The sequence below is a fragment of the Notolepis coatsorum genome (assembly GCF_963971535.1).
Source record: "Notolepis coatsorum genome assembly, chromosome: 14".
Lineage (NCBI taxonomy): Eukaryota > Metazoa > Chordata > Actinopteri > Aulopiformes > Paralepididae > Notolepis > Notolepis coatsorum.
The window spans coordinates 68601310-68629124 of record NC_140178.1 but is presented as its reverse complement, the minus strand read 5'-3'; the positions used below and the strand labels follow the sequence as shown (position 1 = coordinate 68629124).

Sequence of the window (27815 nt, the reverse complement as noted above, 5' to 3'; positions counted from 1 at the left end):
ACATGTGGATAGTACTGTATATGTGACAGAGCCGGTGCATGATAAAAAGGTAAGCCAGTAAACAGAACTTGGAATATTATAGGAAAGTTGAAAATTGACTACTGGCAATAGGATCCGTACATTATCAGGTTGAGAGCTACATATTCGTTTTATTTTTTATTTTATTATATTTGTATTAACAATGCAACTGACCCTTAGCTGCCAGAGATGAACCCTTCCTGGTAACTTGTTGTTCACAATCTGTAAGTCGCTTTGGATAACAGCTAAATGACTAAATTGTAATTGTATCAGTGTTAGCACCAAGTTGTATTATTGTACAAATACTATAGTGTCTATTGGTATCCCCCTCCCCCTCCCAGGCTTCCGTTTTCCAGGACAGTGAATGGAGCTGTGTGGTCCCAGTATGAATGAGAGAGGAGGGTCTGTGTGTCAGGTAGAGCAGCTTCCTTGCCCCAGCGTCCCCCTCACAGACCCCAGCAGTGGGCCATGTCGTCTGCAGGCCAACGGACACCACCCCCACCCTCTCACCCACCAGCCCTGGATCAGCCACCCAGCTCCGGCCACAGCCCTGGCCTCTACCCAAGCTGTGTCCACCCGACACAGGGCTAACGGGGCAGTGGGGGCCAGGTGTAGCAGCCCAGAGTGTGCAGCCTCCAGGCTGGGAGACGGGGTAGAGCTGCCCCGGAGAGGCCCAGAGAAGGTGCTGGTGACGGGGGGAGGGGGCTTCTTCGGATTCAGGCTGGCGAGAGCTCTGGCCAGCAGGGGAGTTTCAGTCATCCTGCTGGATCTACACAAGCCACCCCGCTGGGATCCTCCTGACAGAGCTGTCTTCCATCAGGTGGGTCGATTACTGTCCAGGGTTCCCAATGAAATTATACACCTGGTGTGACCCGGACATTTGAAATACATACAAACCCTGCATTCATTTAGTGTCAGCAATGTGGCTCTTAGAATTAAGCTAAAGAAAACATACAATCCTCCTGTATAATGTAATTTGACCTCTCACCCCAGATGCAGAACAAAAATGTTCAAACCCCAAAGTACGAATAAAATTACTCTCTTGAAAAGAGCTTGACATACTGTATTGTGGCCTCGGTATGCCTTGAGAATCAGCCCTGCTAAGTCCTCACATGATTGATTGATTAAAAATGTTATTAACAGATTGCAGAATGGGTACAATACAGTACGGCTCAATACACACAATTGTTAACGGGATGCAGACCAGAGAAAGACTTTCTTCTTGTTTACATCAGGGTCCCCCATTTTCAATTCATCAGAACATTTATGACATACACGACATACAGATATACAGTACTGTTACATCCAGACATTTATGACATACAAGATATACAAATATACAGTACTGTTTATTTACAGACAGCGTTTCTAAAAGAGAATATATACATTTGAGGGGGAGGAAACTGTACATTGGGGGGGGGGGGTTGGACATTCACCGGGGCCAGTATCGAATTGCAGCCTCCCGTAGGTGTTCTTTTAGAGTGGTTTTGAAGGTGGGTAGGGATTTACATTCTTTTTACGGCTGTGGGTAGGGCGTTCCACATTGTTGTGGCATAATTGCGAAACGTGTTTAGTCCCTTGTTTGAGCCGAATCTGGGTTGAACATGATTTGTGGAACTCCCTCTGGTGTTGTGGTCGTGGTATTCACTGACCTTTGGGAAGTATTTCGACATGTACATGGGTACCTTAGTGTGGGTGTCACCACAGGACTGTGTTGTGAGGGGTGACGGAATGGCTGCCTTGTGGCTGAGGCCTTGTGGCTGAGGCCGCGTGCGCTGGGTGGAAATGGACACAGCTGAGTGGTAACACCTGAGAACACCAGGTGTTGACTGGGACGAGAGTGACTTAGGTTTCAGTCATACTCCTCGTGGCGCTCTTTTAATTATAATGTTCCTTTTATGGGGTAATCCCACCCAGACATGCCGTGAATACCATGCCACTTAACCCGATAGCTCTGTACTTGCCAAACAAGACGGATGTTTCATAGAATGCCGATCTATGAATGTGCAGATTCTGCATCATCATTCTGTCCACTGTTGATTTGCTTGAAACCCAATCGATCTGGGATTCATGTTATGTTGTTTTTATTTAATTATTTTTATTTGTATTTACACATATAAAAACAATTACATATAATACAATATAATCCACAAAGAGATGTGAAGGAGAATTGCCTAAAAACCCTCTAGGGGCTTGTATGTGGCATTCACCAAGAAGCTAAATTATACTAATATTACATCAATATAAAATAAAAAATCCCTAGAAATAGAAAATAGAGTATACAAAACTGAGATTGGGAAGTGTGGGAAGGGGGTGTTCTAAGAAAACAGGAGCTATGTGTGGAGTAATTATGACATTGGTAATTGTGGGCAAACATGTCATGAAAGAAAGGGGGAATGGCTCTTTTTAAAGAACTATACACAAATAAACCATGTTGAATTAATTCTTCTCCCTTCTCTCTTACAGAGTGACATCCGGGACTATGCCTCTCTCTACAAGGTGTGCGATGGGGTGGATTGTATATATCACACAGCCTCCTTTGGCATGTCTGGACCAGAACAGGTGAGGTTCACATCCCTTTAGTTTACATGTCTGGACCAGAACAGGTGAGGTTCACATCCCTTTAGTTTACATGTCTGGACGAGAACAGGTGAGGTTCACATCCCTTTAGTTTACATGTCTGGACCAGAACAGGTGAGGTTCACATCCCTTTAGTTTACATGTTCTGGACCAGAACAGGTGAGGTTCACATCCCTTTAGTTTACATGTTCTGGACCAGAACAGGTCAGGTTCACATCCCTTTAGTTTACATGTTCTGGACCAGAACAGGTGAGGTTCACATCCCTTTAGTTTACATGTTCTGGACCAGAACAGGTGAGGTTCACATCCCTTTAGTTTACATGTTCTGGGGTGATCAAGTCAGACTGTTACAGTATATTCAGCCTATTGTCTTATTTTCTTTTTCAAAATATTCTTTCTATTCTATCATCAGTTAGCTCCTTTCGGTACTGTGTCACGCCAACATCGTTGGACGAGCTAAAGCTCTCGTGAATCTTTCACGAGAGCTTTAGCACGTCCAACGATGTTGGCGTGACTTACAGTACCGAAAGGGGCTAATCATCAATCACGTCAGGCAAGAGATCTTATAAATGGAGGAAGGGTAAGACGATATCTAGGTAACGATGAACCTCAACCTAAATAGTTGTGCTCCACTCCAGCACATTTCGTGTCCCTGCGGGTGAAATGTAAATAACATAAATGTTTGGTACGGTTCAGAGCAAGTGCATATATACTGCACATGCTCACTGGATGCAAATTATAATCTCATCACTATGAATTGAAAATGGGGGACCCTGATGTAAACAAGACAAACGTCTTTCTCTGGTCTGCATCCCCTTAACAATTGTGTGTATTGAGCCGTACTGTATTGTACCCATTCTGCAATCTGTTAAATAAAGTGTTCATTCATTCATTCATTCATTCATTCATTCATTCATTCATTCATTCATTCATTCATTCATTCATTCATTCATTCATTCATTCATTCATTCATTCATTCATTCATTCATTCATTCATTCATTCATGTGCTAGAGATCGTCTAGCTATTGTTTATTTTCCCGGCATGTTAGTTGCATAGGCTGATGGTCGCGATGTCACTTGAAGTTGACTTGATGTAGAGTAGCTCTCCAGCAGTCCCATTCAAATATGGTCATTGCTCAACAGATCTGAGCTGGGCTTACATCACACATGCCATTTAGTGTACGCTGTTATCTTAAGCATCCTTGCAATGACATGCATTGTGTTACACAATGTGCTATGAATGCATTCTGTCTTATGTCATGCTGCTCTACCTGTTGAACTACATGGGGCCACTGTCACCCCTGCTCTGTTTCAGTAGTATATATATAGGATACATATAGTATACTGTACATTAGTATCTTAGACCAATAATCTGTTAATAAGGTTCTAATAGTGAACATCTGATAAAATTCTTCATATCTTTTTGCTCACGTTTGTTTATAAACCTAACCCTTACCTTAATCCTAACCTTAATCTCACTGTTTAACCTAACCCTTACCTTAACCCTAACATTAACCTCACTGTTTAGAAACCAAACTCTGTGCAAGGTTACATAATCAGCTGCAAAATGTGTGTGTGTCTGTGTGTGTGTGTGTGTGTGCGTGCGTGCGTGCATGCGTGCGTGCGTGCGTGCGTGCGTGCGTGAGTGCGTGTGTGTGTGTGTGTGTGTAGAGAGAGAGAGAGAGAGAGAGAGAGAGAGAGAGAGAGAGAGAGAGAGAGAGAGAGAGAGAGAGAGAGAGAGAGAGAGAGAGAGATTGATCATAGTCATGATGTACTCTACATTACAATGTGATCATGCAAGTTTCTTTGCCCCTAGACTCAAACCCTTGTTGTTTACATTCAACATGGCAGCTCATACCATACAGCAGTCTGGATGACAACAGTTAACAGACTATTTAACAGTTTCACAAACTCACAGACATAGAAAGACTGATCATCAGAGGGACCATTGACCATATTCACACAGTGGCCATTTTACTCTTTTGCCCTGCTCAGGTTGGGATTCCTTTCCACCCTGAGGTGGAATGAAATTACATGAGAGGTGACATTGTTATTGTAATAATGAGAATGGTGATAACAGTATTCATAGTATACAATGACATCATCATCGCAAACATCTTGGTAGGCAAACGACAGGTGATAGTAATCAAATAATGGGTTACAATTTACGTCATTCATGGTCATTAAGTGATAACAGTGACATATGAACTGTATTTATGTCATGGCGCCATAGGAAATCACATTGTACATGTGACTCTATAAGAGTACATTTGATACTTCTGACCCAAATACACAATGAGCAGGTGATAAATATATTCTTCTAGACCCTAATATACACTAACAAACTAACAAAATGATAGCAGTCCATGCGCACGTCATGTGACGGCTATGAATAAAGTGACTTTGAGCTTTAGAAAAGCGCTATACATAAATCCCATTCATGACATTATTATGAATAACAGCGTTGTGGTGAACGAGTGATGTTGTCCTCTGTCTCTCCCAGCTGAGGAAAGAGCAGGTGGAGTCCGTCAACGTCGGAGGGACCAAAAACATCATAAACGGTATGGAATCCACTTGGGCTGACTGATTGATTGAAAATTGTATTAACAGATTGCAGAATGGGTACAATACAGTACAGCTCAATACACACAATTGTTAAGGGGATGCAGACCAGAGAAAGACTTTCGTCTTGTTTACATCAGGGTCCCCCATTTTCAATTCATCTTAACATATGACATACATGACATACAGATAGACAGTACTGCTACATCTAGACATTTATGACATACCAGATTTACAAATACAGTACTGTTTGTGATACAAAAAGAGTCTAAAAAAGAGAGTATAATCAGTATATACATTTGACGAAGAAACTGTACATTGGAGGATGTTGGGTAGGGGGGGGGGTAGGTTGGGTAGGTGGGGTGGGGTTGGGGGGGGGAACTGTACATTGGAGGTGGTTGAGTGGGTGGGGTGGGTCAACTGTACATTGGAGGGGGTTGGGTTAGGACATTTACTGTACATTGGAGGGGGTTGGGTTAGGACATTTACAGGGGCCAGTTTCGAATTGCAGTCTCCCGTAGGTGCTCTTTGAGAGTGGTTTTGAAAGTGGGTAGTGATTCACATTCCTTTACAGCTTTGGGTAGGGCGTTCCACATTGATGTGGCATAATTGCGAAACGTGTTTAGTCCCTTGTTTGAGCAGAATCTGGGTTTAACATGATTTGTGGAGCTCCCTCTGATGTTGTGGTCGTGCTATTCACTGACCTTTGGGAAGTATGACGCCAAACGCTTCAAAACTTCAGTTGCTGCAACTCTAAGAGTAACACTGTTGACTCTTTCATTCTTAATCCAAATGTAAACTAAAGGACAGCCCTGCCATTGAAAGCCAAATCATGGAATTTATAGTCTGAGAGTATGTGCCAGCTAAGCACAAGTCTAACTTTTAATATGTTAATTTTCCAACTACCAGACCTATTCTATAGTAATTATGACCTTATAGGTCTGTAGTATTGTAGTATTATCCCAATTCGGTAGGGTATTGACCATATTCATACGGCGCCCAGGTGGGAACAGGGTGGAACAAAATCCCAACCTGAGCATGACGTAAGAGCAAAATGGCCACCGTGTGGATATGGTCAATTGCCTTGATTACATCTCCCAACGTGTTCGTGTTAACAACAACCTGCTCCTGTTGCTTCCCTACCTTGCTATCTGATCTGTGGCTCTTCAGTGTGTGTAGAGCGAGGGATCCCCAGGCTGGTATATACAAGTACAGTGAATGTGGTGTTCGCTGGCGAACCCATCGAGGAAGGGGATGAAGACTCCGTGCCCTGTCTGCCCCTGGACACTGTGAGCACAGTGTTTTCTTTTTCTTTCTTTTTTTCTTCAACACAAAATGAAAGGGGGGGAGGACAGAGCCCATGTAATGTTGTGTAAAGTATACAGACCTGTTTGAACGACTTGAAATTAGAAAAACTACGAAAACTGTATTTTCCCATTATGACACTTTTGTCGAGGACCATGAGGGCTCTTTTATGGGTTTGAGGATGGTGAGTGGTGACACCTGTAAAAGACCAGTTTGTGTGACAGTACTCAATACGAGATAGAATCAGACAATGTAAGTATGTTGCTCTCTTGTCAGAGCCTGAGGTTTGTCCAGCAATAGCAACCCCTCCCCATATACCCACTTAACTCCAACCACACATCAGACCAAAACAAATAATTAGTGCTGTCAGGCGATAAAAAAAATTTATCTAATTAATTACAGGATTTGTAATTAATTAATCTAATTAATCGCATTTTAATCGCATAACCATTTTAGGCCTGATATTCTATATTCTATAATCATATTTCAAATTGCATGTGTCCGGATGGCAGAATTCAGTACTGTATCTACAAAACCTTCTGTTTAATCATCTTCCATTTATTAATTTGCTTAGATTTTTCAGGTCTGGTAAATTTTAGCATGGTGTTATTCACAGTCAAAGCAAAAGAAATTTGTTGCGATATTTTCATTTGGTTCATTACAATTTTATCAAGCCTAGTAACAGACACAGTATTTCTGACACTGGGAATACATTCCCTGAGATCCATAGATGTCCCAAGAACATGCAAATGGACCATATTAAAAAAAAAAGTCTGTAAATGTGTATTCTACGTTCTTATGGAATGAATGAGATTTAAAAAATCTTAAATTTTTTTAATTTCTTTGTTAATTTTCATAACGCGATCATTTGCTGTGTAATTAATTAATCTAATTAACGCGATAAACTGACAGCCCTACAAATAATGTAAACAAACGTGTAATACTAAGCGGGGCTTTTGTGCCTAGTGGTCACTGTTTTGACGGCATCACAGATTCTACCTTTAAGTATGATGTTTCTCTCTGTTGCAGCACATAGACCACTACTCCAGAACCAAAGCCATCGCTGACCAGATGGTCCGTTCGGCAAACGGATGCTCACTCAAAGGTGGGTAACATTCTGTCTGTTAAGAATGTAATGACAGTGTGAAGCCTCCTGGTAATTCAGCGAGCTACAGTTAGGGCAATATTCAATGTGAAGGGAATGGGTTGTAACATTTAGGTATGTGATACCACTGATGGAAAGGTGAGTGATCTGTTTTCAGGTCTTCTGTGTGTGTGCTGTGTGTGTGCTGTGTGTGTGTGTGTGTGTGTGTGTGTGTGTGTGTGTGTGTGTGTGTGTGTGTGTGTGTGTGTGTGTGTGCGCGCGTGTGTGTGTGTGTGTGTGTGTGTGTGTGTGTATGTGTGTGTGTGTGTGTGTGTGCGTGTCACTAATGTAACGGTTGGCATGGAAACCAAGCTGCCCATGTGTGGAATCCAATCCAACTAGACCTGCTGACACCAATTTAACTCCAGTGGTATTGTGCTATCCAGATATTTAAATTGGTGTCAGCGGGTCTAGTTGGATTGGATTCCACATTAGTGACACGCACACGCACACACACACACACACACACGGCGCGCGCGCGCACACACACACACACACACCACACACACACACACACACACACACACACACACAGACTTGCATACATGCCTGGGCATGCACACACGCATGCTTTCTCTCACTTCCTATCTACCTCAACATCTCAACATCTGATAAGCCCAAATACCCATTCTGTGGTGCCGTAACAGATCCATTACCAAGTGTCAGGAAGTCTGATCTCTCCACTTATCAACATGTCATTCCTAATGGGTTCTAATAAGTTCTTTAGTTCTAGGCGGCTGGGTGGCGCAGCGGACTAAGCGCTCGTCACCAACGCGAGAGACACTGGTATCGAATCCGCCGTTGCCTCCGGCTTGGCCGGCCATCATACTGGCTCAATTGGCAGAGTCAGCGGGAGGGAAGCCGGTGGGGTGGTATTCTGGTCGTTGTAAACAGCGACTCATACAGGTCGGCAGGGACGTGCACAGGACTTTAGAGGGGCAGGTGCTCAAAGGCTGAAAAGGGCACTACACATGTGTGTATATATTAAGCGAGCGCGCGTAGGAGCTTTTTGGGGGGTTTTGGTGATCAAATATTGAATATTGAACTATAATAATCAGTGCAGGAGCTCACTTATCCTTGAAAGACACTTTTATCACTGACTTAAAAGGCCCATACATCTCCATAAATGTTCAGGGGGGAGGGAATAAGTGCTTACCCTACAGACCCCAAGAAGTGCTGTATATTCTGTATTGTTTAATATAAATGCATTTTTTATTCCAATCCCGATTTGTATTTGAGATTCCCAAATCCCATCGGGCACTTTTTTGAAAAAAAAGGGCACTTTTTTGATGAGGCTCAAAAAGGCAGGTGCTCAGGCACCTTGGCCTCTATGTGTGCACGTGCCTGCAGGTCGGTCAGGGCGCCTGCACAGCGAGGGAGGGAGATGGTGAGGGTAGTGTGACCTCCCACACGTTACACCTCACCAATGAGAGTCCACGCTGGCAGGTGAAAAGATGCTGCTGGCTGTCTCCTATGTCTCGGAGAAAGCATCTGATATATTTCAGGGCTCCCTAGACTGACCAGTGGGGGGCACATGCGAGCAACGACCAGGAAGGGGAGGGGGGAATTGGCATAACGACTAAATTGGGATGGGAGAAAAACACAGAAAAACAGGAGGAGAAAAAGTGGATAAAAAAAATACAAGTTCTTTAGTTCTTTAACACTTTGAATGCCGACAACGTGTATGGTTGTCTTATCAGACCCCCCGTTCAGTGCCGACGATGTGTATTGTCGTTTGATTTTTTTATTAGCGATCTGAATTCATATTTCATCAACCGAGTCTCCCGTTGGTACAGCAGACCCTCTAGGAGCTCAGATGGGAAAATACCGCCCCCTATCGTCTATCCCTGTGTAACTGCAGGTCATTCGATTATACTGCTGGATCTGTGGAGGTGGAGCCAACTGGCTCCACTGTGCTGGCAAGCCGTCTGATGAACATGGAAGTGATTGCGAGATGGAAAGCAGCCTGGAATATATATTTACAGCAGCCAATAATCAATCAATAAACACGATCGATATTTGGAATGGCGATCAGGAATTGGAATAATCTTTTTGGAGAACATCTGATCTAAGGTAAGGAGTCTATGTTACCAGTCTTGGGGTAATCAGAGCTGTATTCACTGAGATATCAGCATGTGCCGTGTGTGTATGTGTGTGTGTGATCTTGAGGAAATGGATAATAGATTTTTCAGCTCGCCTCTATAGCGTGCATAAGTACACATATACTATCGATAATCTAGCGTTTATTTGAAAACTATTCATAAATAGGCCGACAAATGACAACGTGTCTAGTGTATTCGAGAATATTCCAATAAATGCTGTTTATGGGGGAATCTTAAAATTTTCAGAAAATTTTCGAGAGAACGATAGCTTTTCGAAATGCTATAAAAAGGATATGAACCGATTAAAAAACAATCCGTTTCGACAATGTTGACTGCAAACAAGTCATTGATAAGCGACGGGCAGATAAATCTATGTAATTTAAAACATAGATTATGCGTTTTTAACGCTAACATTGAAGTGGATGATGGCATTTAACAGGGTAAAAAGGTAAACAAGGCCGGCACTGATAGTGTTAAAAGAACAGGTGCAAAGCCTTCCTTTCCTCCTTGCTTGTAACCCTATACGCTATCAATGGTCACATACCATTTGAAAAACCCTTACTGGACATAAGATAAGATCAAATGAAAGAAAAATAAGGACGTAATTAAGTGCCGAGGTGAAATGGGGTTGTTGTCAGCAGCAATACCAAAATGCCAAAGTATAAAAGAGATTAGAAATATAAGAACTGAGTAGTTATTGACCAGAAATTAACATGGAAACAACATGTTAACTATATTCAAGGAAAAATATCTAAGTCAGTAGCAATATTGTATAAATGTAAGGATATATTAAACTACAAAGCCTTGCACATAATTTACTGCTCACTTATACTTCCTTACATTTCTTACTGTGTGGAAGTATGGGGGTCGACATTTAAAAATACAGTAAATCCAATAGTCGTACTGCAAAAGCGGGCCATTCGGAACCTTTTCAAGGCTGGTTACTATGAACACACAAATCCATTGTTTATAAAGTCTCATATTATGAAATTTAATGATTTGGTTTACTATAAAAATATGCAAATAATGTACAGAGCTAAAGCAAAGTTACTCCCAGGTGGGGTGCAAAGGTTTTTTTCAACACATGAAAGAAAATATGATTTGAGAGATATTTGTAAATTTACTGTTCAGAAAGCTAAGGATTAAAAGGAGGTGTATTTCTATTATTGGGGTTAACTTGTGGAACAATGCGGATATACAGTTAAGAATGAGTAATTCGATTTTGGTTTTTAAGAAAAAGGTTTGTAAAGCAATTTTTGAAAAATACAAGGGTGAATAACACTGTTTTATTTGCTTTTTTTCTTTTTTCTTTTAGAATACTGTTTTGGAATCTACATTTTTGTATAATTTTTTTTTAATGCTAAATTTTGAAAAACTACAAGGGTGAAAAACACTGTTTTGCTTGCTTTTTTTTCTTTTCTTTAGAATACTGTTTTGGAGTAAAAAAAATATTTGTTTTGGTAAGAATATAGGACAGGCACATATAAGCACTATGCTTCAGTCTGTACCTTTTTCAGTCACTGTAAATAATCAAATATTGATAAATGATGATGTATATTGTACTTTTTTTTTGATGACTGAAAAAAAATAAACTACTACTAAAACTACTACATAATTGGATACAAAATCAAAACGCACACTATCTGTTTGCTATACAGTATGCTCTTAGTCTTCACATTGCAGTATCCTGCTGTACATTTGTAGATTAGATTATTCATTAGCATACATTTCTGTATACACTAAACATATGTCCTACATAATTGTGTAAAAAAATATCTTTTATTTTATTATTTTTATTACCATTATCTTTTTTTTTTATCCACTTTTTCTCCCCATTTTCTATTTTTCTCCCATCCCAATTTCGTATTTCCAATTCTTCCCTCCCCTGTCTTGAACGTTGCTAGACTATGCCTCCCACTGGTCGGCTGTAGTGAGGATAGAAGCCTTGCATCACGTGTCCCCTCCGGTACACGAGGAGGCAGCCTGTCGCATCTTTTCACCGCAGCAGCTCGAACTCTCAGTGGCGAGGAGTAACGCGTGGGAGGCTCACGCTGCCCCCGATACTTCCTGTTTCCGCCGCACCGGCGTCACCCAACCGACCTGTAGGAGTCGCTGTCCACAACGTCCAATCCCCACCCACCGGCTTTCCCACCCTCTAACACTGCCAATTGTGTTAGTATGACGGCCGGCCAAGCCGGTAGCAACGCCGAGAGCTGGGCTCGATACCAGCATCTCCTGCGTTAGTGGCAAGCGCCTTGCCCACTGCGCCACTCAGCCGCCCTCCTTTTTATTACCATTATCTGAAATAATAAATAAATAAATAAAAAGAAAATCTAACCCTAACTAACCTTACTGTCATGCACTTGTCCTAATAAACTAGCCTACACTGTAGCACTCAACACTTTGATGAACATTGTTACTCAGCTGATAGAGTTGTGCCCTTCCTGATGACTTGTCGTACAGAACTTGTAAGTCGCTTTGGATAAAAGTGTCAGCTAAATGACTAAATGTAAATGTAAATTAGTCATCTTTGTATTCACCTTGATCTACTGTATATCTCACAATCTCCCCTCAGACAATAAACATCTTTTGCAGAATTTTACACATACTTACATGTACCAGCAGCATAGTCATCTGTAGTTGGATCCATGTATTACACAATGCATAACTAATTCTGGAAACAACACTGGGGTTACATTACACGCTGCCCACGTCTACAATAGGGTTTCTCACGTAGTGTAATTTCAGTAATGGAGTTTCCTGTTTTATGTGGAAAGATTAACAGCCAGGGTGGGAAATGAACACCAGCCACTAGCCAAATGCTGGTAGACGTTGTCTGTGGTAAGTTTGTCTACTCTAGTACTATGTTTTTCAAAGTGTGGGTCGGGACCTGCGGGTGGGTCGTGGGAAGATTAAAATGGGTCCCCAAATGACTCTGGGAGTATGATGTGACGCTAAAGCCTCCTCCCCAGTCTACTGAAACAATAGACATGTTGAATAAAACACGGTAGGCTAGTAGTTTAAAGTCTGTCTAAAGGCAGAATGGATTTGGTCCTTTTAGCTTAAACAATAATCCATTTTGGGTTTGGTAGGAGTATTTATTCTGAAAATGTAGGTCCCCTGAAAAACAGTATGGAAAGCACAGCTCTAATTTCCACTATTCTGAAATTCTGTTTCACCGGTAGAATAATGAAAGTGTTTGATGAATTTCTATATTTATCTACCTGCCACTGTGGCCAGTCATGGATGAACAAGTGAACGTCCTGCCCTGGTAACAGCGTTACACGGTACAATAGAATCCCATTTCCCCCATTGTGTCACTTGTCTGTAAAGGTGGGGGCCTGCTGCGCACCTGCGTCCTGCGCCCCTCTGGGATCTACGGGCCTGAGGAGAGGAGGCACCTTCACAGAGTGATGGTCAGTCACACACACACACACACACACACACACACACACACACACACACACACACACACACACACACACACACACACACACACACACACACACACACACACACACACACACACACACACACACACACACACACACACACACACACACACACACACACACACACACACACACACACACACACACACACACACACACACACACACACACACACACACACACACACACACACACACACACACACACACACACACACACACACACACACACACACACACACACACACACACACACACACACACACACACACACACACACACACACACACACACACACACACACACACACACACACACACACACACACACACACACACACACACACACACACACACACACACACACACACACACACACACACACACACAGTATGCTCTCTTCCTCTCTTCCAAACATGTACACAAGCAAACATCAGCCCCCACAGCCTGATCGTCTATGACTGACAGTGAGGAAATCTGACCAACTAAATCTAAAGGCCTGATAATGCAGAGAATGGGCTCAGCGCTTGTGCTGACAGGATGTCTGCCTGCCTGGACAGTAGGGGTGTAACAGTACACGTATTCGTACCGAACCGTTTCAGTACGGGACCTTCAGTTCAGTACGCCGAACGAATACAACGAATAAATTACGTTAATTTAAAACTCAAACCCCTTTTGTGTACTGTTACACCCCTACTGGATAGTGTACATTATTGATAGCTCCTCTCTTTGTATCTGGTTACAATCCTCACTCTCTCTGTCTTTCTGCTGGGGACACTGAGGGGGAAATGTATAATGTGATGTCTAATGTTTTTTGTGGTGTTTGTGTTGTTTTTATTTTGACTCTGTATTTATTATTATTTTTGTTATCGTTATTGTACTTAATATTATTGAAGTATTGTCTTGTGGTGTCTTATGTATTATTGTATTGTGTTTTGTTTGTTGTGAAAAAAGGAAAATAAAAAAAGATTTGATAAAAAAAAAAGAATAAAATACAATGCTAAGCTTAAGAAATAAAGGTAATGAGTACTATATACAATAATATACAATATATGCAGTTGTGTTTTTAAAGTGACCTTTAATGTAGTGTATTTGTGTAGGGTGTGTGAGAGAGTGCAAGTGATGGTGTGGTGTGTGTGTGTGTGTGTGTGTGTGTGTGTGTGTGTGTGTGTGTGTGTGTGTGTGTGTGTGTGTGTGTGTGTGTGTGTGTGTGTGTGTGTGTGTGTGTGTGTGTGTGTGTGTGTGTGTGTGTGTGTGTGTGTGTGTGTGTGTGTGTGTGTGTGTGTGTGTGTGTGTGTGTGTGTTCATGTGTGCTTGTGTGTGTGTGTGTGTGTGTTCATGTGTGCTTGTGTGTGGAGAGATCAGTGTTCAGTGTTCTGATGGCCTGGGGGAAGAAGCTGAGTCTCTCTGTTCTTGCTGCATGAATGCAGAGGCGCTTGCCTGACCGCAGCAGCTAGAACAGACTATTGTTGGGGTGATGAGGGTCCTTCACTATCCTACAGGCTCTGGATCTGCACCTCCTGGTGTACAAGTCCTGTAGGAGTGGTAGTGCAATAACCGTAGTGCGCTCTGCTGAATCTCTCTCTCTCTCTCTCTCTCTCTCTCTCTCTCTCTCTCTCTCTCTCTCTCTCTCTCTCGCTCTCTCTCTCTCTCTCACACACACACACACACACACACACACACACACACACACACACACACACACACACACACACACACACACACACACACACACACACACACACACACACACACACACACACACACACACACACACACACACACACACACACACACACACACCCCGTACTGAAGAGGTTTTCCTCCTCAACATTCTCTCTTCCTCTTCTTGCTTTCTTTAGGTAAATGTGGAACGCCGGCTGTTCAGTTTCAGTTTCGGCGACCCTCAGGCGCGGATGAACTGGATCCACGTAGACAACCTGGTGTTGGCTCATAGACTGGCTGCTGAGGCCCTGACCTCCAAGAGGAGCCATATAGCTGTGAGTGGTCATCAGTCACACATCAGTCACACAATCGACCAAACTCTAGTGTGATGTTTACACATTATTGGTATTATCATTTCTTAAGTATAATTTCTCAGTTGAGGTCTTTTAGTCTGGATGGGGTGTTTATATGCCTCCTGATATCCTGATCACCGAAATTCCCAAACATATACTGTATGAATAAGCAGTATATTGCCAATATAGTCATGGAAACAGAACTGTCACAGACCACAAAACCCAAGAGAGAACAAGGTTAGGTGGACATGCCTCAGTGTCACGGCTAATATTGACATTATCCATGCTATTATACTGTATTAGGGTTTCTCATGTCTTGGATATGTGCTCATCCTGGATTTCCTAAACGGGATATGGCATTTACATGGGCCAACGCAAAGACTATTCTGAATAATATCAGAATGTTAATGTGCATGATAGATTGACACTGAGAGACTGCAGTCAGCAACACCACCACGTAGAATAATAAACTATGCCAAGTAGATTGTTATTCAATTATTTTATTGCTAAAGCTAATATGTTTGTTCAGTATTTCTAGCATTGGCTTGAAGGCAGTGGAGGCTGCTGACCAAATCTTTAGGTGAAGCACAAATTATTATATTATATATTAAATTATATTTTTTAAACATCCCCAATGCTGCAACACCCCCATTCCGGTCAGGCTCCTCATTCGCTACCATGTTTAAATATCATCCTTCTGAAGTATAAACAAACTATACTGCTGTGACGATTTCAATAAAACAGACCATTCTGAGTCAATGGTATGCAGTGGCGTTGCGCAATATGTCGGGGCCCCCCCGCAGGGCAGACCACTCCCCTAAATCAAACCAAGCAGACCATGTACAGTATACAGTGGCTCGGCGGCCTGATCAAACCAAGCAGACCATGTACAGTATACAGTGGCTCGGCGGCCCGATCAAACCAAGCAGACCATTGTACAGTATACAGTGGCTCGGCGGCCCCTGATCAAACCAAGCAGACCATGTACAGTATACAGTGGCTCGGCGGCCCGATCAAACCAAGCAGACCATGTACAGTATACAGTGGCTCGGCGGCCCGATCAAACCAAGCAGACCATGCACAGTATACAGTGGCTCGGCGGCCCCCAGTGGCTCGGCGGCCCCTGATCAAACCAAGCAGACCATGTACAGTATGGCTCGGGCCCATCAAAAAATAACACAGTATGCTATGACTGGCCCCTGTAAATGTCCTAACACAACCCCCTCAATGTACAGTAAATGACCAAGTATGGTTTTGTCAATATTCCAATGTACAGTTTTGTTTGTACAGTTGTACAGTGTATGTCCCCCACCCCCACCTCCAATGTACAGTTGATATCATCTTCATCATCTTTAGCTACGTTAGCTCCAACAAGTTATCTTCTTAAACTGAGATACAAATTATTTTGTAAACAAGCTTGCTGCAGAGCCGCAGTACGGCACAAGAGAACCCATTATCTGATTGGGCCACAAGGCTGTCAATCATGCTATCTGCAGAGCCGCAGAGCAGCAAAAGAGAAACCATTAGCTGATTGGATAACAAGGCTGTCAATCATTCAATCCACCATTCAATGGCAAGAGTTTAACTGCACAGACCGTGCTTAGATGACGTTAATAGCCTATTTTGATTGGCTATTATTTATTATTTATTTAACCCTGGTCAACCTGTGCAGATATTCTGCACGAATAATTACTGCAGTGCAGGCCTGCTCAGAGCAGTCAATTTTGGCCATTTTTGAAGAAAAAAACATTCACTGGCATTTTTTTTACAGAGGAAAACATTTATAATAAAAAAAGAATAATAATAATAATTTAAAAAAAGAATATATATATAGGTATATGTAAATTAATAATAATTATGAATTATGAGTGAATTTGTATTTCACGTGTTGTCATAGAGAAACCTCCACTGCTTGAAGGTCTCCAAACAGAAGATGGGTAGATACAGTATTAGCCTCTTAGAACACCCAGGGAGAATCCTTATAAAGCATTTAATTACATCTGTGCTACTGGATGTGTTCTCTCACTTAGAAGTGTTGTCAAAGCTGATAAATAATTCATAGTGTCTGTCTGTCTCTGTTCGGCACATGTCACCACTGTGAATTAAACATTAATATAAATCTGATGTCCTCTTTCACTGGCACCATTGTGTGCTTTTCCTCTTGCAGAGCGGACAGGCCTACTTTGTCAATGATGGAGAATCAATCAACCTGTTTGAGTGGTTAACGCCGCTGGTGAGTTATATTCTGTCAGTCAACCCGTTAACACAACTGGTGAGTTATATAACCACACAGTAGCAGCCCCTTGGTGTAAACTCACTCCTAAGATGAAATACCCTTGTCTCACTATCAATTCGATCTTTTTCTGGTGGCGGACCAGATAAGAGTGCCTGCCAGAGAAGCCAGTGACCATCGGTTATAACAGTGGCAAATATTAAATGATTATAAATACACACAACCCCAATATAAGTCAATCTCAATATAGTTACTGTGTCAATCTCTCAAATGTATTTTTGTATTGCAGTTCGAAAAACTGGGTTACAGCAGACCGTTGATACACCTACCCGTTTCACTCGTCTATACAGCAGGTACTCTCTCTCTCTCTCTCTCTCCTCTCTCTCTCTCTCCTCTCTCTCTCCTCTCTCTTCTCTCCTCTCTCTCTCTCTCTCTCTCTCTCTCTCTCTCTCTCTCTCTCTCTCTCTCTCTCTCTCTCTCTCTCTCTCTCTCACAAGTATCTGCACTTCTATGGAAATCACTTGACCCTCATTGTTTGAAGCCTTTACTGATTTCTCCATATTGTGAAAATCTCCTATAATCCACTGTTTCGCAAACCAAGACCATGGATCGCTGATGAGTTATTTCCCCCTTCTCTCCCTCCTTCCCTCCCAGCCATCCTGATGGAATACTTACACGTCATCCTCAGACCCGTGGTGGAGATTCCTCTCCTCTTCACCAGGAACGAGGTAGCTATACACCAGGGACGTGCATAGATATGTTTGGCGGTGCTCAATCAAAAAGAAAGGGCACCTCAAAGATGTGTGTGCATTTATTTTTTAATGTGTTTTACTGTACTGTCTGGCACTTTACCTCTTAATCAGCCTCTCTCTCTCTCTCTCTCTCTCTCTCTCTCTCTCTCTCTCTCTCTCTCTCTCTCTCTCCTTAGCAACTTGTTTTGTAGTATTGAGCCCACAATGTCTAAATTATGGTCAAAAGTACGACATAAGAGGAGACAACAGACCACATATGAGTTGCTTAAAGCGATCAATAACGTATAGGCTGATCAACAGCTGAAGTCGGGGTGGCTATGTGGTGTAGTGGGCAAGGCGCTCGCCATCAACGCTGGAGACGCTGGGTTCGAATCCAGCTCTCGGCGTTGCTATCAGCTTGGCTGGTCGTTCATACTGACACAATTGGCAGTGTTAGGGGTGGGAAAGCTGATGGGTGGGTCCTGGGCGTTGTGGACAGCGACCCCTACAGTTCGGTCGGGGCGCCTGCACAGCGAGGGTAGGATCTGGAGGGAGGTAGTGTGACCTTCCACACGTTACACTCTCCCGGTGAGAATCTGCGCGGCCAGGCTGGCTGCCGGCTGGCTGCACATGAGTCGGAGGAAAGCATGTGACAGTCTCCAGCCTCCCGGACCAACAGTAGGGGGGAGTGCGCAACAACCAGGAAGGGGGTTGGGAATTGGCATAACGGCTAACAGTGGGATGGGAGGAAAAATCGTAAAAAAGGAGGGGGGGGGGGGGGGATAATAAAAATAAAAATAAAAAACAGCTGAAGTCGGCACCACAGGCTCACTTACAAGGTTTCATCAATAAATTGCCAAGCAATAGCGAAGTAGACACTCCAACAAGAAACGCACTTACATATTTTTTATTGATCAAGATCCAGAAAATACGGACAAATTACAGAAAAAAGAGCTTGAACTTGAAAAATATTTGAGAATCTGTTACTTCCTTTCCTTCCTTTGTTACGAGTTACTAGTTACTCTTTGTTACAAGTTACTATAGTTACTCTTGGCTGCTTCCTGACGCTCTTTTTTGAGTTCCTTCTTTTCTTATCATTGCGCTGCAGGTACAATTCAAATGAATCCTGTTTAATTACTTTGTAATGTTTCACAACTCAGATAACCTTCAGCTTCTATCCCCATGCATCAGAATGCTGAATTGACTTACTACTATTAATTAATACAATTATATAATGTTATTATCATTATTATTGATTGTTTTATTAACCTACTGTTGTTGTTCCTCATCTTATAAGAAACTTAATTATAAGCAAGTAAGCATTTCATTGCTCTGTGTACCTGTATACAGTTCATATAACAACTAAAACTACAACTACTATCATTACTACTACTACTACTACTACTACTACTACTACTACTACTACTACTACTACTACTACTACTACTACTACTACTACTACTACTACTACTACTACTACTACTACTACTACTACTACTACTACTACTACTACTACTACTACTACTACTACACCCCCCCTCCCCCCCAAAGTAGGCCATCATACAAAATGGTATTTTTCACTGCCTGGTTACAGACACACAAAATAACCAGAAAATCCCAGTCAACATGTGCATTAGTATACTTGCAAATAGTGTCAAGCAATTCCTAAAGCACTTCAATACCAATTGACCACATATATCTGATGTATGCTTCAAAGTAACTCATCACACTGACTGTCGAGTGCTTATTATGATGATGCTGCATACGAACGCTATGCGCTTTCACTTTCACAATAGCAGGAGACCAGGGGTGAGGAATTGAGGGCATCGCCCGGGACTCTGAGCACCAATCTTCCGACCTGATATTTTGATTCAATCAATATATCTGTTCGGCAGAGCAGGCTGTGCACAAACAGGAATTGATTTATTTATTGCTCCAGTTCACACAGGAGAAAATGTATATGTATGCACGTGCCTGGTATACACACACCACTATCCATCCATCCCTTTCAATATATTTGTACTGTATGTGTGTGTAACGGAGGTCCGTGAGTAATATCCACAGTCACGATGGACGTGTAACTTGTGAAGTGACTGTGGCAGTAAGCGGTACTGCGAGTTAAACTCACTTTCCAAGACACATAGACACGTTACCAAGAAGTGAATTCACCTCTTGGTATAGCTTGGTATATACTGTCGCCCGCGGTGTGGCCGACCCGGGTTTGAAACTTTTAACACAATGACATTTAACACAACGCAGAAGGAGTAACATACGATCGGTCGGTCACATGTGAAAGTCACTCTCTCCATCCCAGGACGTGGTCAGCAGGACTGACTCTCCTTCCTGATCAGAATTATTAGAATTATGATCATCTCTCTCTATCTCTCTCTCTCTCTCTCTCTCTCTCTCTCTCTCTCTCTCTCTCTCTCTCTCTCTCTCTCTCTCTCTCTCTCTCTCTTTCTTTCTTTCTTTGTTTTTTGCACAAATCTTACAGTCATTGCAAACCTTTAACGTACCATCAAACAATTTAACGATTTGTCTTTTTTTTCCTTTTCTTATAAACATACAAAACGAACAAATTATTTAACCACAGACATACCAAAAACAGACATAAATTATAAACAGATATAAATTAAGAAATAATTACAAAACGTAATATTAGTGTGAGACTCACTAACCAGGACATTACTGACATGTAAATTCTAAGGCATTGGTGGTCTGATTATTGTATTTGTCTGTCAGGTTATTGATGTATTTCCAGATCCTTTTACAATTACCTCTGGCGCATTCAATGACACTAATGTAAAATATAGCTTTAGCTTTTCTTATGGACTGATTTCTTGAGTGTGTGCATCTCTGTCTGTCAGTAGCTAGACTCGATTTCAAACACTGTTTGAGTAGCTGGTCTCACTCCTTTATCAGAATTCTACACTTGATGTCAATCCAGGGGAGAGATTTGCCTTTACTTTGGCTCCCTCTCCTGGAGAGAATGTGCATTACCTCACAGATTGATTGAATGATTGATTGAAAAGTTTATTAACAGATTGCAGAATGGATACAGTACAGTACAGCTCAATACATACAATTGTTAAGGGGATGCAGACCAGAGAAAGACTTTCGTCTTGTTTACATCAGGGTCCCCCATTTTCAATTCATCATAACATGTATGACATACATGACATACAGATAGACAGTACTGCTACATCTATACATTTATGACATCAGATTTGCAAATACAGTACTGTTTGTGATACAAAAGTGTCCAGAAAAAGAGTGTATATACATTTGACGTAGAAACTGTACATTGGAGGAGGTTGGGTGGGTGGGGTTGGGTTGGGTGGGTGGGTGGGTGGGTGGGGGCTGTACATTGGAGGTGGGGGGGGGGGGACACTGTACACTGTACATTGGAATACTGACAAAGCCATACTTGGTCATTTACTGTACAACTGGGTTAGGACATTTGTAGGGGCCCGTTTCTAATTGCAGTCTCCCGTAGGTGTTTTTTTAGAGTGTTTTTGAAAGTGGGTAGTGATTCACATTCCTTTACAGCTTTGGGTAGGGCGTTCCACATTGATGTGGCATAATTGCGAAACGTGTTTAGTCCCTTGTTTGAGCCGAATCTGGGTTTAACATGATTTGTGGAGCTCCCTCTGGTGTTGTGATCGTGGTATTCACTGACCTTTGGGAAGTATTTTGACATGTACATGGGTACCTTGGTCGCGTAGTGTATCTTGTAGACCAGGCCCATTGCAAGTTGCTGTACTCTGTCGTCTACTCTAAGCCATCCTAGGTTGTCAAAGTGGGCAGGGGTGAGGTGGGTTCTAAAAGTCAGGTCAAGCAGTAGTCTGACTAGCTTGTTTTGAGATGTTTGTAATTTGTTTTTTAGCGCCTTTGAGGTGCTTTGGTACCATGAGGTGCAAGCATAGTCGTAGTACCCTTGAATGAGTGCTCCTGCTAGAGTCTTCAGGGTATTCTTGTTTACCAGAGAGGAGATCCGGTACAAGAATCGAGTTCGTTGGTTGACTTTTTTTATTACATTGGATGCCATTTTGTCACAGGAAAGATTAGCCTCTAGGATGGAACCCAGGTAGGTAATTTCATCTTTCCTTGTGACAATATTGTCACCCACAGATATTTGTTTTGAAAGATATCACAGCCGATGTCAATGACTGTCATCACAATTAATAACATCATTCCATTCGACTGCCTCCAAAGCTGCCATAAGGTTTTGTTGTTGGTTTTTAGGAATGAAAGAAGTCGTATGAGGGGGGCCTGACTGGCTTACACAAACGATTTTTTGACAGTTTTCTGGAGAAAAAGATGATATTGTGGTCAGATAAACCTGTTAATAGATTGTATGTCCTGGTTATTCTATCTGCCTTGATTGGAAATAATTAATCTATAGTAGTCTGTGACTGTTTCGTGATTCTGGTTGGGTCTGCTATGAGTTGAGTGAGGTTATGTTGGTTCGTGATTTGTTTCAGATTTTTCCTTCCTTTCTTATCACACCAATTTACGTTCAGATCTCCCATGCATGCCTATAATTTCATTTTTAGAGTCCCTGATTTTAGCTGATCATAATAGTCTACTCTGGCTGATGGCTGACGATAAGCAGTAGACAATGTAATCACCAATAGATTCAAGCTGGACATCCTGTGGCCATAATGATCTGTTTACATTTCAATGTGTCTCTTACATGTATACTGTACATTAGTACTTCTCCCCCTTTCCCCTTGACTCTGTCCTTTCTAACGACGTTGTACTCACAGCAGCTTCAGCCAGGTGGTGATTTTTTTAGCCAAGTTTCCGAGAGCCCAAGGCAATCAATATTAGAGGATTCAAGTAAATGTTCCAGCTGTTCGCGTTTATGTAAAACGCTACGAATATTTAGATGACCACAGAGAAGTCCCTGTGGCTTACTCCGGTGGTCCCATATTAGTCTAGCCTGATTCAGCGTTTGAAAAAAGAAAATTGGTTCTGTGTTTTTTGAGTGCAGGTTTCTAGTAGTCTGGAGGCTGCTCTCTCTCTCTCTTTCTCTCTCTATGATCCCCTCTATTCAGTGTTTTTATTTGGCTTTGTTAGAGTCTATTCTTTCAAAGTGTGTGTATGTATGTGTAGGCTATGTGTCTGCGCACACACGTGTGTGTGTGTGTGTGTGTGTGTGTGTGTGTGTGTGTGTGTGTGTGTGTGTGTGTGTGTGTGTGTGTGTGTGTGTGTGTGTGTGTGTGTGTGTGTGTGTGTGTGTGCATGCATGAGTGAGTGAGAGTGTTTGTTGAGGCTGGCTTAGGTTACCTGCTCCATTATTAGATCCTTGTTTAAGTCTAACAGAGGCCCCCACCATGGCAGTGAAGACATACTTCACCCCTCCCTCCTCCTCTCATCTGATACTATCTCTATTGCATCAATTATGGATAACTCCTAATCAAAATGAGCCATTTAATTCACAATTTATGGCAGGTGAACAGTTATTGTGTGATGTCTTAGACTCACCTCTTTTGCAACGTACAGCATGTCAGCTATCTAGGACACTACAACATTAGAGGTCCTAGTAGTGTGTGAATAGGGGGTGGTGGCTGAGGGTGTATTTATAGTCCTAATTCTGAAGAGACATCTTAAGGAGCTGTTACCATAGCCAATGGGGTCTTCATGAATGTGTGATGAGACAAAGAAACCAAAGCCCGGACCCGGAGCTGATTCCGTCAGACGACTGCTGGGGGCGGTTGGTGTTGATGATGCCCCTGTGAATAAAATATACACTAGCGTGGGTCAAAGCAAGACATTCAGGATAAAGGTCACAGAAAGTGACCTCAGTACATGCTATATAATGACTGATACTATGGTGACAGAGGTTAACAGAGAGTCATCCTGCCAATTGTTACATCCAGCCATTGACGCTGCTGAGTAGAAGATATCTACGTGTTGGCACGGAATTGATATTAATCAATGTCTGTATGGATTCAGCAGATTGCATGAAAGACAGATATGTTGAGTACTCGTATGTTAGACAGCATCAAAGAGACAGGTGGCATTAAGATCCCATCTAGGTGATACGATCACAAGTGGACAACTCTAAGTACGTCTGTTCACACCTGGCATCAGAATGTGTCTCCATGTGCATCTTGAGTGACTTGTGATCGGATCTCGCTTTCCCACTCAAAGGATTGACGGGACACTGGAATAATTACCAAGTCTGGAAGTTACCGCAATTAAAATAACTGCCTGTGGAGAACATTTTGGAAAGGATATTTGATCACTTTCAGAAGTGTTGAACCAGGCCAGCGCACAGGAGGAATGTGACTGGAGTTATGACAGTACTTGGTCATTATTTTATGTAGAGCCTAATGTAGCAGCGTGATCAAGTCATTCTCACAAGGAAGAACACCAGTTGCATTATATCTTTGCAGATTAATGTATCTAGTGTAGCGTTACCTGAATACCTATGGAGTCTATTGCTGCTGCTTCATGTGAGCCACTGTGTCAAAATCCAGCATCACTGGGTGGCCTGTGTTCCTTCTGCCCTGCACCAAAAACTAAATCCATGTAAAAATATCTTAATAATTTATTTTGGATCTCAACTAAAGTGAAAAGCAGAAGAAAAATGTGCTAATTTAACGCACAGATTGTCCCAGAGTCACCCGAAAAAAAATCACTCTGGGAATTTGTGAACAGGGGAGCCTGTGCACTGAAACGGCTTTAATTAGGCTAATAATTGTTTTGTTGATGCTTGTTGCTATTATGAAAAGCCATGGGGCTGCTGAAGGGGCGAAATGCTAATATAGCCTATGGCATTTTGAAGAAAAAAAACATTATGGATAAAGTCAGCTTGTCCAATTTGAGAACCAACAGGAGATGAGAAAAAGGAGGAATAAAGGGAGAGCAGATGGTTTGGCTTCTCTGTGTTCATAGAAGAGCATTATACAGGAGAAGGTTCACACGATCCCAGAGGGCGTGATGCACAGGTGACCCAGGACACAACTAGTACAGGCTGCTAACAGAATGTGTCTTGAGCTCGGATCTCAATGCGTCCCAGGTGCGTTCCCACCTGTATGTAGAGTTGTCCACTTGTGTATCAGTTCATTCGGAGCGGGTCTTAATGCCAGATGGAAACAGCCTCTTTGACATGTGGATGCTAAGTCATTCTTGCCTTGATACAAAAATTAAGTTGTACTTTTAATTTTTTCATCACCAGTGGGTTATAGTGTGATGCCCCTTCATTCTCACTGTCGGGAATCATTTGAAAAGTTGTGTAGTCTCTCTTATATTACTGGAAAATGTCGTAGTTATTTTCTGTGGATTCACTACTGCCACTTATAGTGTATCTGAAAGAATATCTTAGTGGAACACGCCAACATTATGTGAAATGCACTTACTGTCTTCTCCAGAGTCAGACTTATTGTACCAATAAGATACCAATTTCCTCTCTGTGCGTTCAGTAGAAAGCTATCCGGCTGCAAGCTAGTCTAGTTTAGTGTTTTTCGTGAACAGCTAGGCTTTTAACCTCTTATGATAAGCTCTTACGTTATGTTAACCTCTTCTTCCTTTTATTAGACACTTTATCAAGGCACAGTATAGAGTAACTCTTCAGGAAAGGAAATGCACCTCAGATGTTAGTATGGCATTAAGAAAAGTCTAACCTAGTGACCTTCATGTGTTTATGTTTGAGTTTAAGATGCATACACACACTGGAAGCCTATGGCAATGATGAATTGGCAGAAAATAACTACCACATTTTTAAGTAATGATAAAGATGTATGGGGGGGGGGGGAGTCTACAAAAATCGAAATCAAATCAAGGCCAAAATGACTTGGAACCCACATGTCAAAAATACAATGGTCCCTTAAACTCAAGTGTGTTCAAAGGCAACAGCAAAGCATGTGTTCACCTAGTAACATGCCTATGTACTTGTGCTTGTCTTGTGACCACCCACCCAGACTGTCTGAAGGTGTCTGTCACTCTAGGTATATTTTCCATGCAGACACCTTATCCCTCTGGCAGTAAGGAGATATACAAGACAAAGCCATCCATCAGGCCAAGGGTGATACAGCGTAGGACAGAGTTAGCCAAATAGAGGTTAATCAAATCCATTTGCCTGTTACAGTAGGCAGGCAGTTTGACCTCTGACCTTGTCCAGTTTGACCTCCCGGCCTCCCAGGAAGTGTGATGAATGCAGGTCTGGGTGGAAGAGGGAGATTGATGGCACCTTTATGTCTAAGTACTGTATGTTTTTTTTAATGGCTTGACAGCTGAGTCTAATATAAGAATAATACCTTCTCAACCACTCTAGGTGAGGACCATCGCAGTGAGCCACACCTTCAAAATCAACAAGGCCCGTCAAGAACTGGGCTTCCATCCCAAGCACTACAGCCTGGCAGACTCTGTGGACCAGTACCTAAGGTCCAGACCGCCCCGCACCGGGTCCCATCTCCTCAACCTGTCCTGGACCTCTCCCCTGTCCCAACCTCTCGGCCTGCTCCTGATGCTAGGGTTAAGCATAGGGGTGGTGCTGCTACTCGTCTCCTGCCTCTGGCAGTGTTAGCCAGCTAACTAGTCTCATTCTAATGGGCCTGTATGGTGAGATTATAGCAAATAAATCATGTTTACTGGGATTCCCATTTGCATTCAATGAAAGTGGGATAGAAGTCACAGGGTAGTATTACTCATCTATAGTTTGATCACTGGCTTGGTCGTCTTGTTTGATCTCATTCATTGTGATGTCAAAAAGTGAGACTGGTCCTAAATCAGCCATCTGTTCTTAGACCCTTGAACACAGCCAGGTAGGGAATTAACAAAGGGTGTGTAACAGAAATGTTGTTAGTCTCTCAGATTGTACTGTTCCTTGTATTGCAACAGAGTGTCATAATGCTCACATTCATGTGAGTGAGTGTCTTTTTTTTTTCTTCTTCTTTCTTTCTTTTAATAATAACCAATGGATGTAGGCTTTTTGACGACATTGCCTGGAAACACCCCAAAATTCCCTCCAAAAATCTATTTTTAGAGGCAAAACAAAAGGTTGAAAAAATACAATGCTATTATATTCAGCTACTTGAGTCCTTGTGTAAACATCTGTTATAGCTCTGTAAACCTTTGTTCAAGTCCGGGGTATTAGGTGTATGTCACATTAGCAAAATAAGCTTGACTAACTGAACCTCATTTTTATTTACTGTAGACCAGGAATCCAGGTTTTAGCCTGTGATCTTCTAATGTAATACAAGTTTTAACCTATGGTCTTCTACATAGATTTATTTTTTTGTTATTTTGTTTCGTGTGTATGTGTTGTGTACATGCACGTGTGAGAGTGTGTGTAAAATGGTAAAACTATTAGGCTCCTAAAAAGTATTAAGTGTGTTCAGTGTGAATGTTTTCAAACTAAATGTATTTGAAGCTAGATGCTATTAAGATTCCATCAGACTAAAGAGAAAAGACAAGTGTTTGTGAAATTCATTCATATTTGTAATATAAACATTTAGTAGACCTTTTTTGATTGTAATGAATGAATGCATGCTTCCATCCAAGTTTATTTGAAGGAATTGTTGTGATTTACTCTTCTATAGAATATGGTTGGTTTGATATTGGATATTCACATATTCATATGTTCCTTTGCATGTGGGGAAGACAACATATTTATTTTCATACTCAGGGTATTTGATCAAAATTTGTATTACCATTTAAAT

The 27815-nt window shown here is 42.0% G+C and overlaps 1 protein-coding gene across 1 annotated transcript; it reads left to right on the top strand.

The window, feature by feature from the left end:
* The first annotated feature begins 10 nt into the window (after window positions 1-10).
* Window positions 11-26999, top strand: sdr42e2 (short chain dehydrogenase/reductase family 42E, member 2). The gene is made up of 12 exons (XM_084328976.1): window positions 11-49; window positions 360-838; window positions 2485-2580; window positions 5103-5160; window positions 6332-6450; window positions 7496-7571; window positions 13046-13128; window positions 15025-15162; window positions 17348-17413; window positions 17703-17766; window positions 18068-18141; window positions 26429-26999. Exons 2-12 carry the CDS (start codon window positions 383-385, stop codon window positions 26678-26680), a joined length of 1482 nt encoding a protein of 493 aa, XP_084185102.1. The 5' UTR covers window positions 11-49; window positions 360-382; the 3' UTR covers window positions 26681-26999.
* Window positions 27000-27815: the final 816 nt, after the last annotated feature.

Excerpts from the sequence above, each read along its gene's own strand:
- sdr42e2 (XM_084328976.1), top strand. The coding sequence starts at position 383 with ATGGAGCTGTGTGGTCCCAGTATGAATGAGAGAGGAGGGTCTGTGTGT. Across the intron at positions 7,572-13,045 it reads AAACGGATGCTCACTCAAAG|GTGGGGGCCTGCTGCGCACC; the intron begins GTGGGTAACATT and ends TTGTCTGTAAAG. Across the intron at positions 17,414-17,702 it reads TTGAGTGGTTAACGCCGCTG|TTCGAAAAACTGGGTTACAG; the intron begins GTGAGTTATATT and ends TTTGTATTGCAG.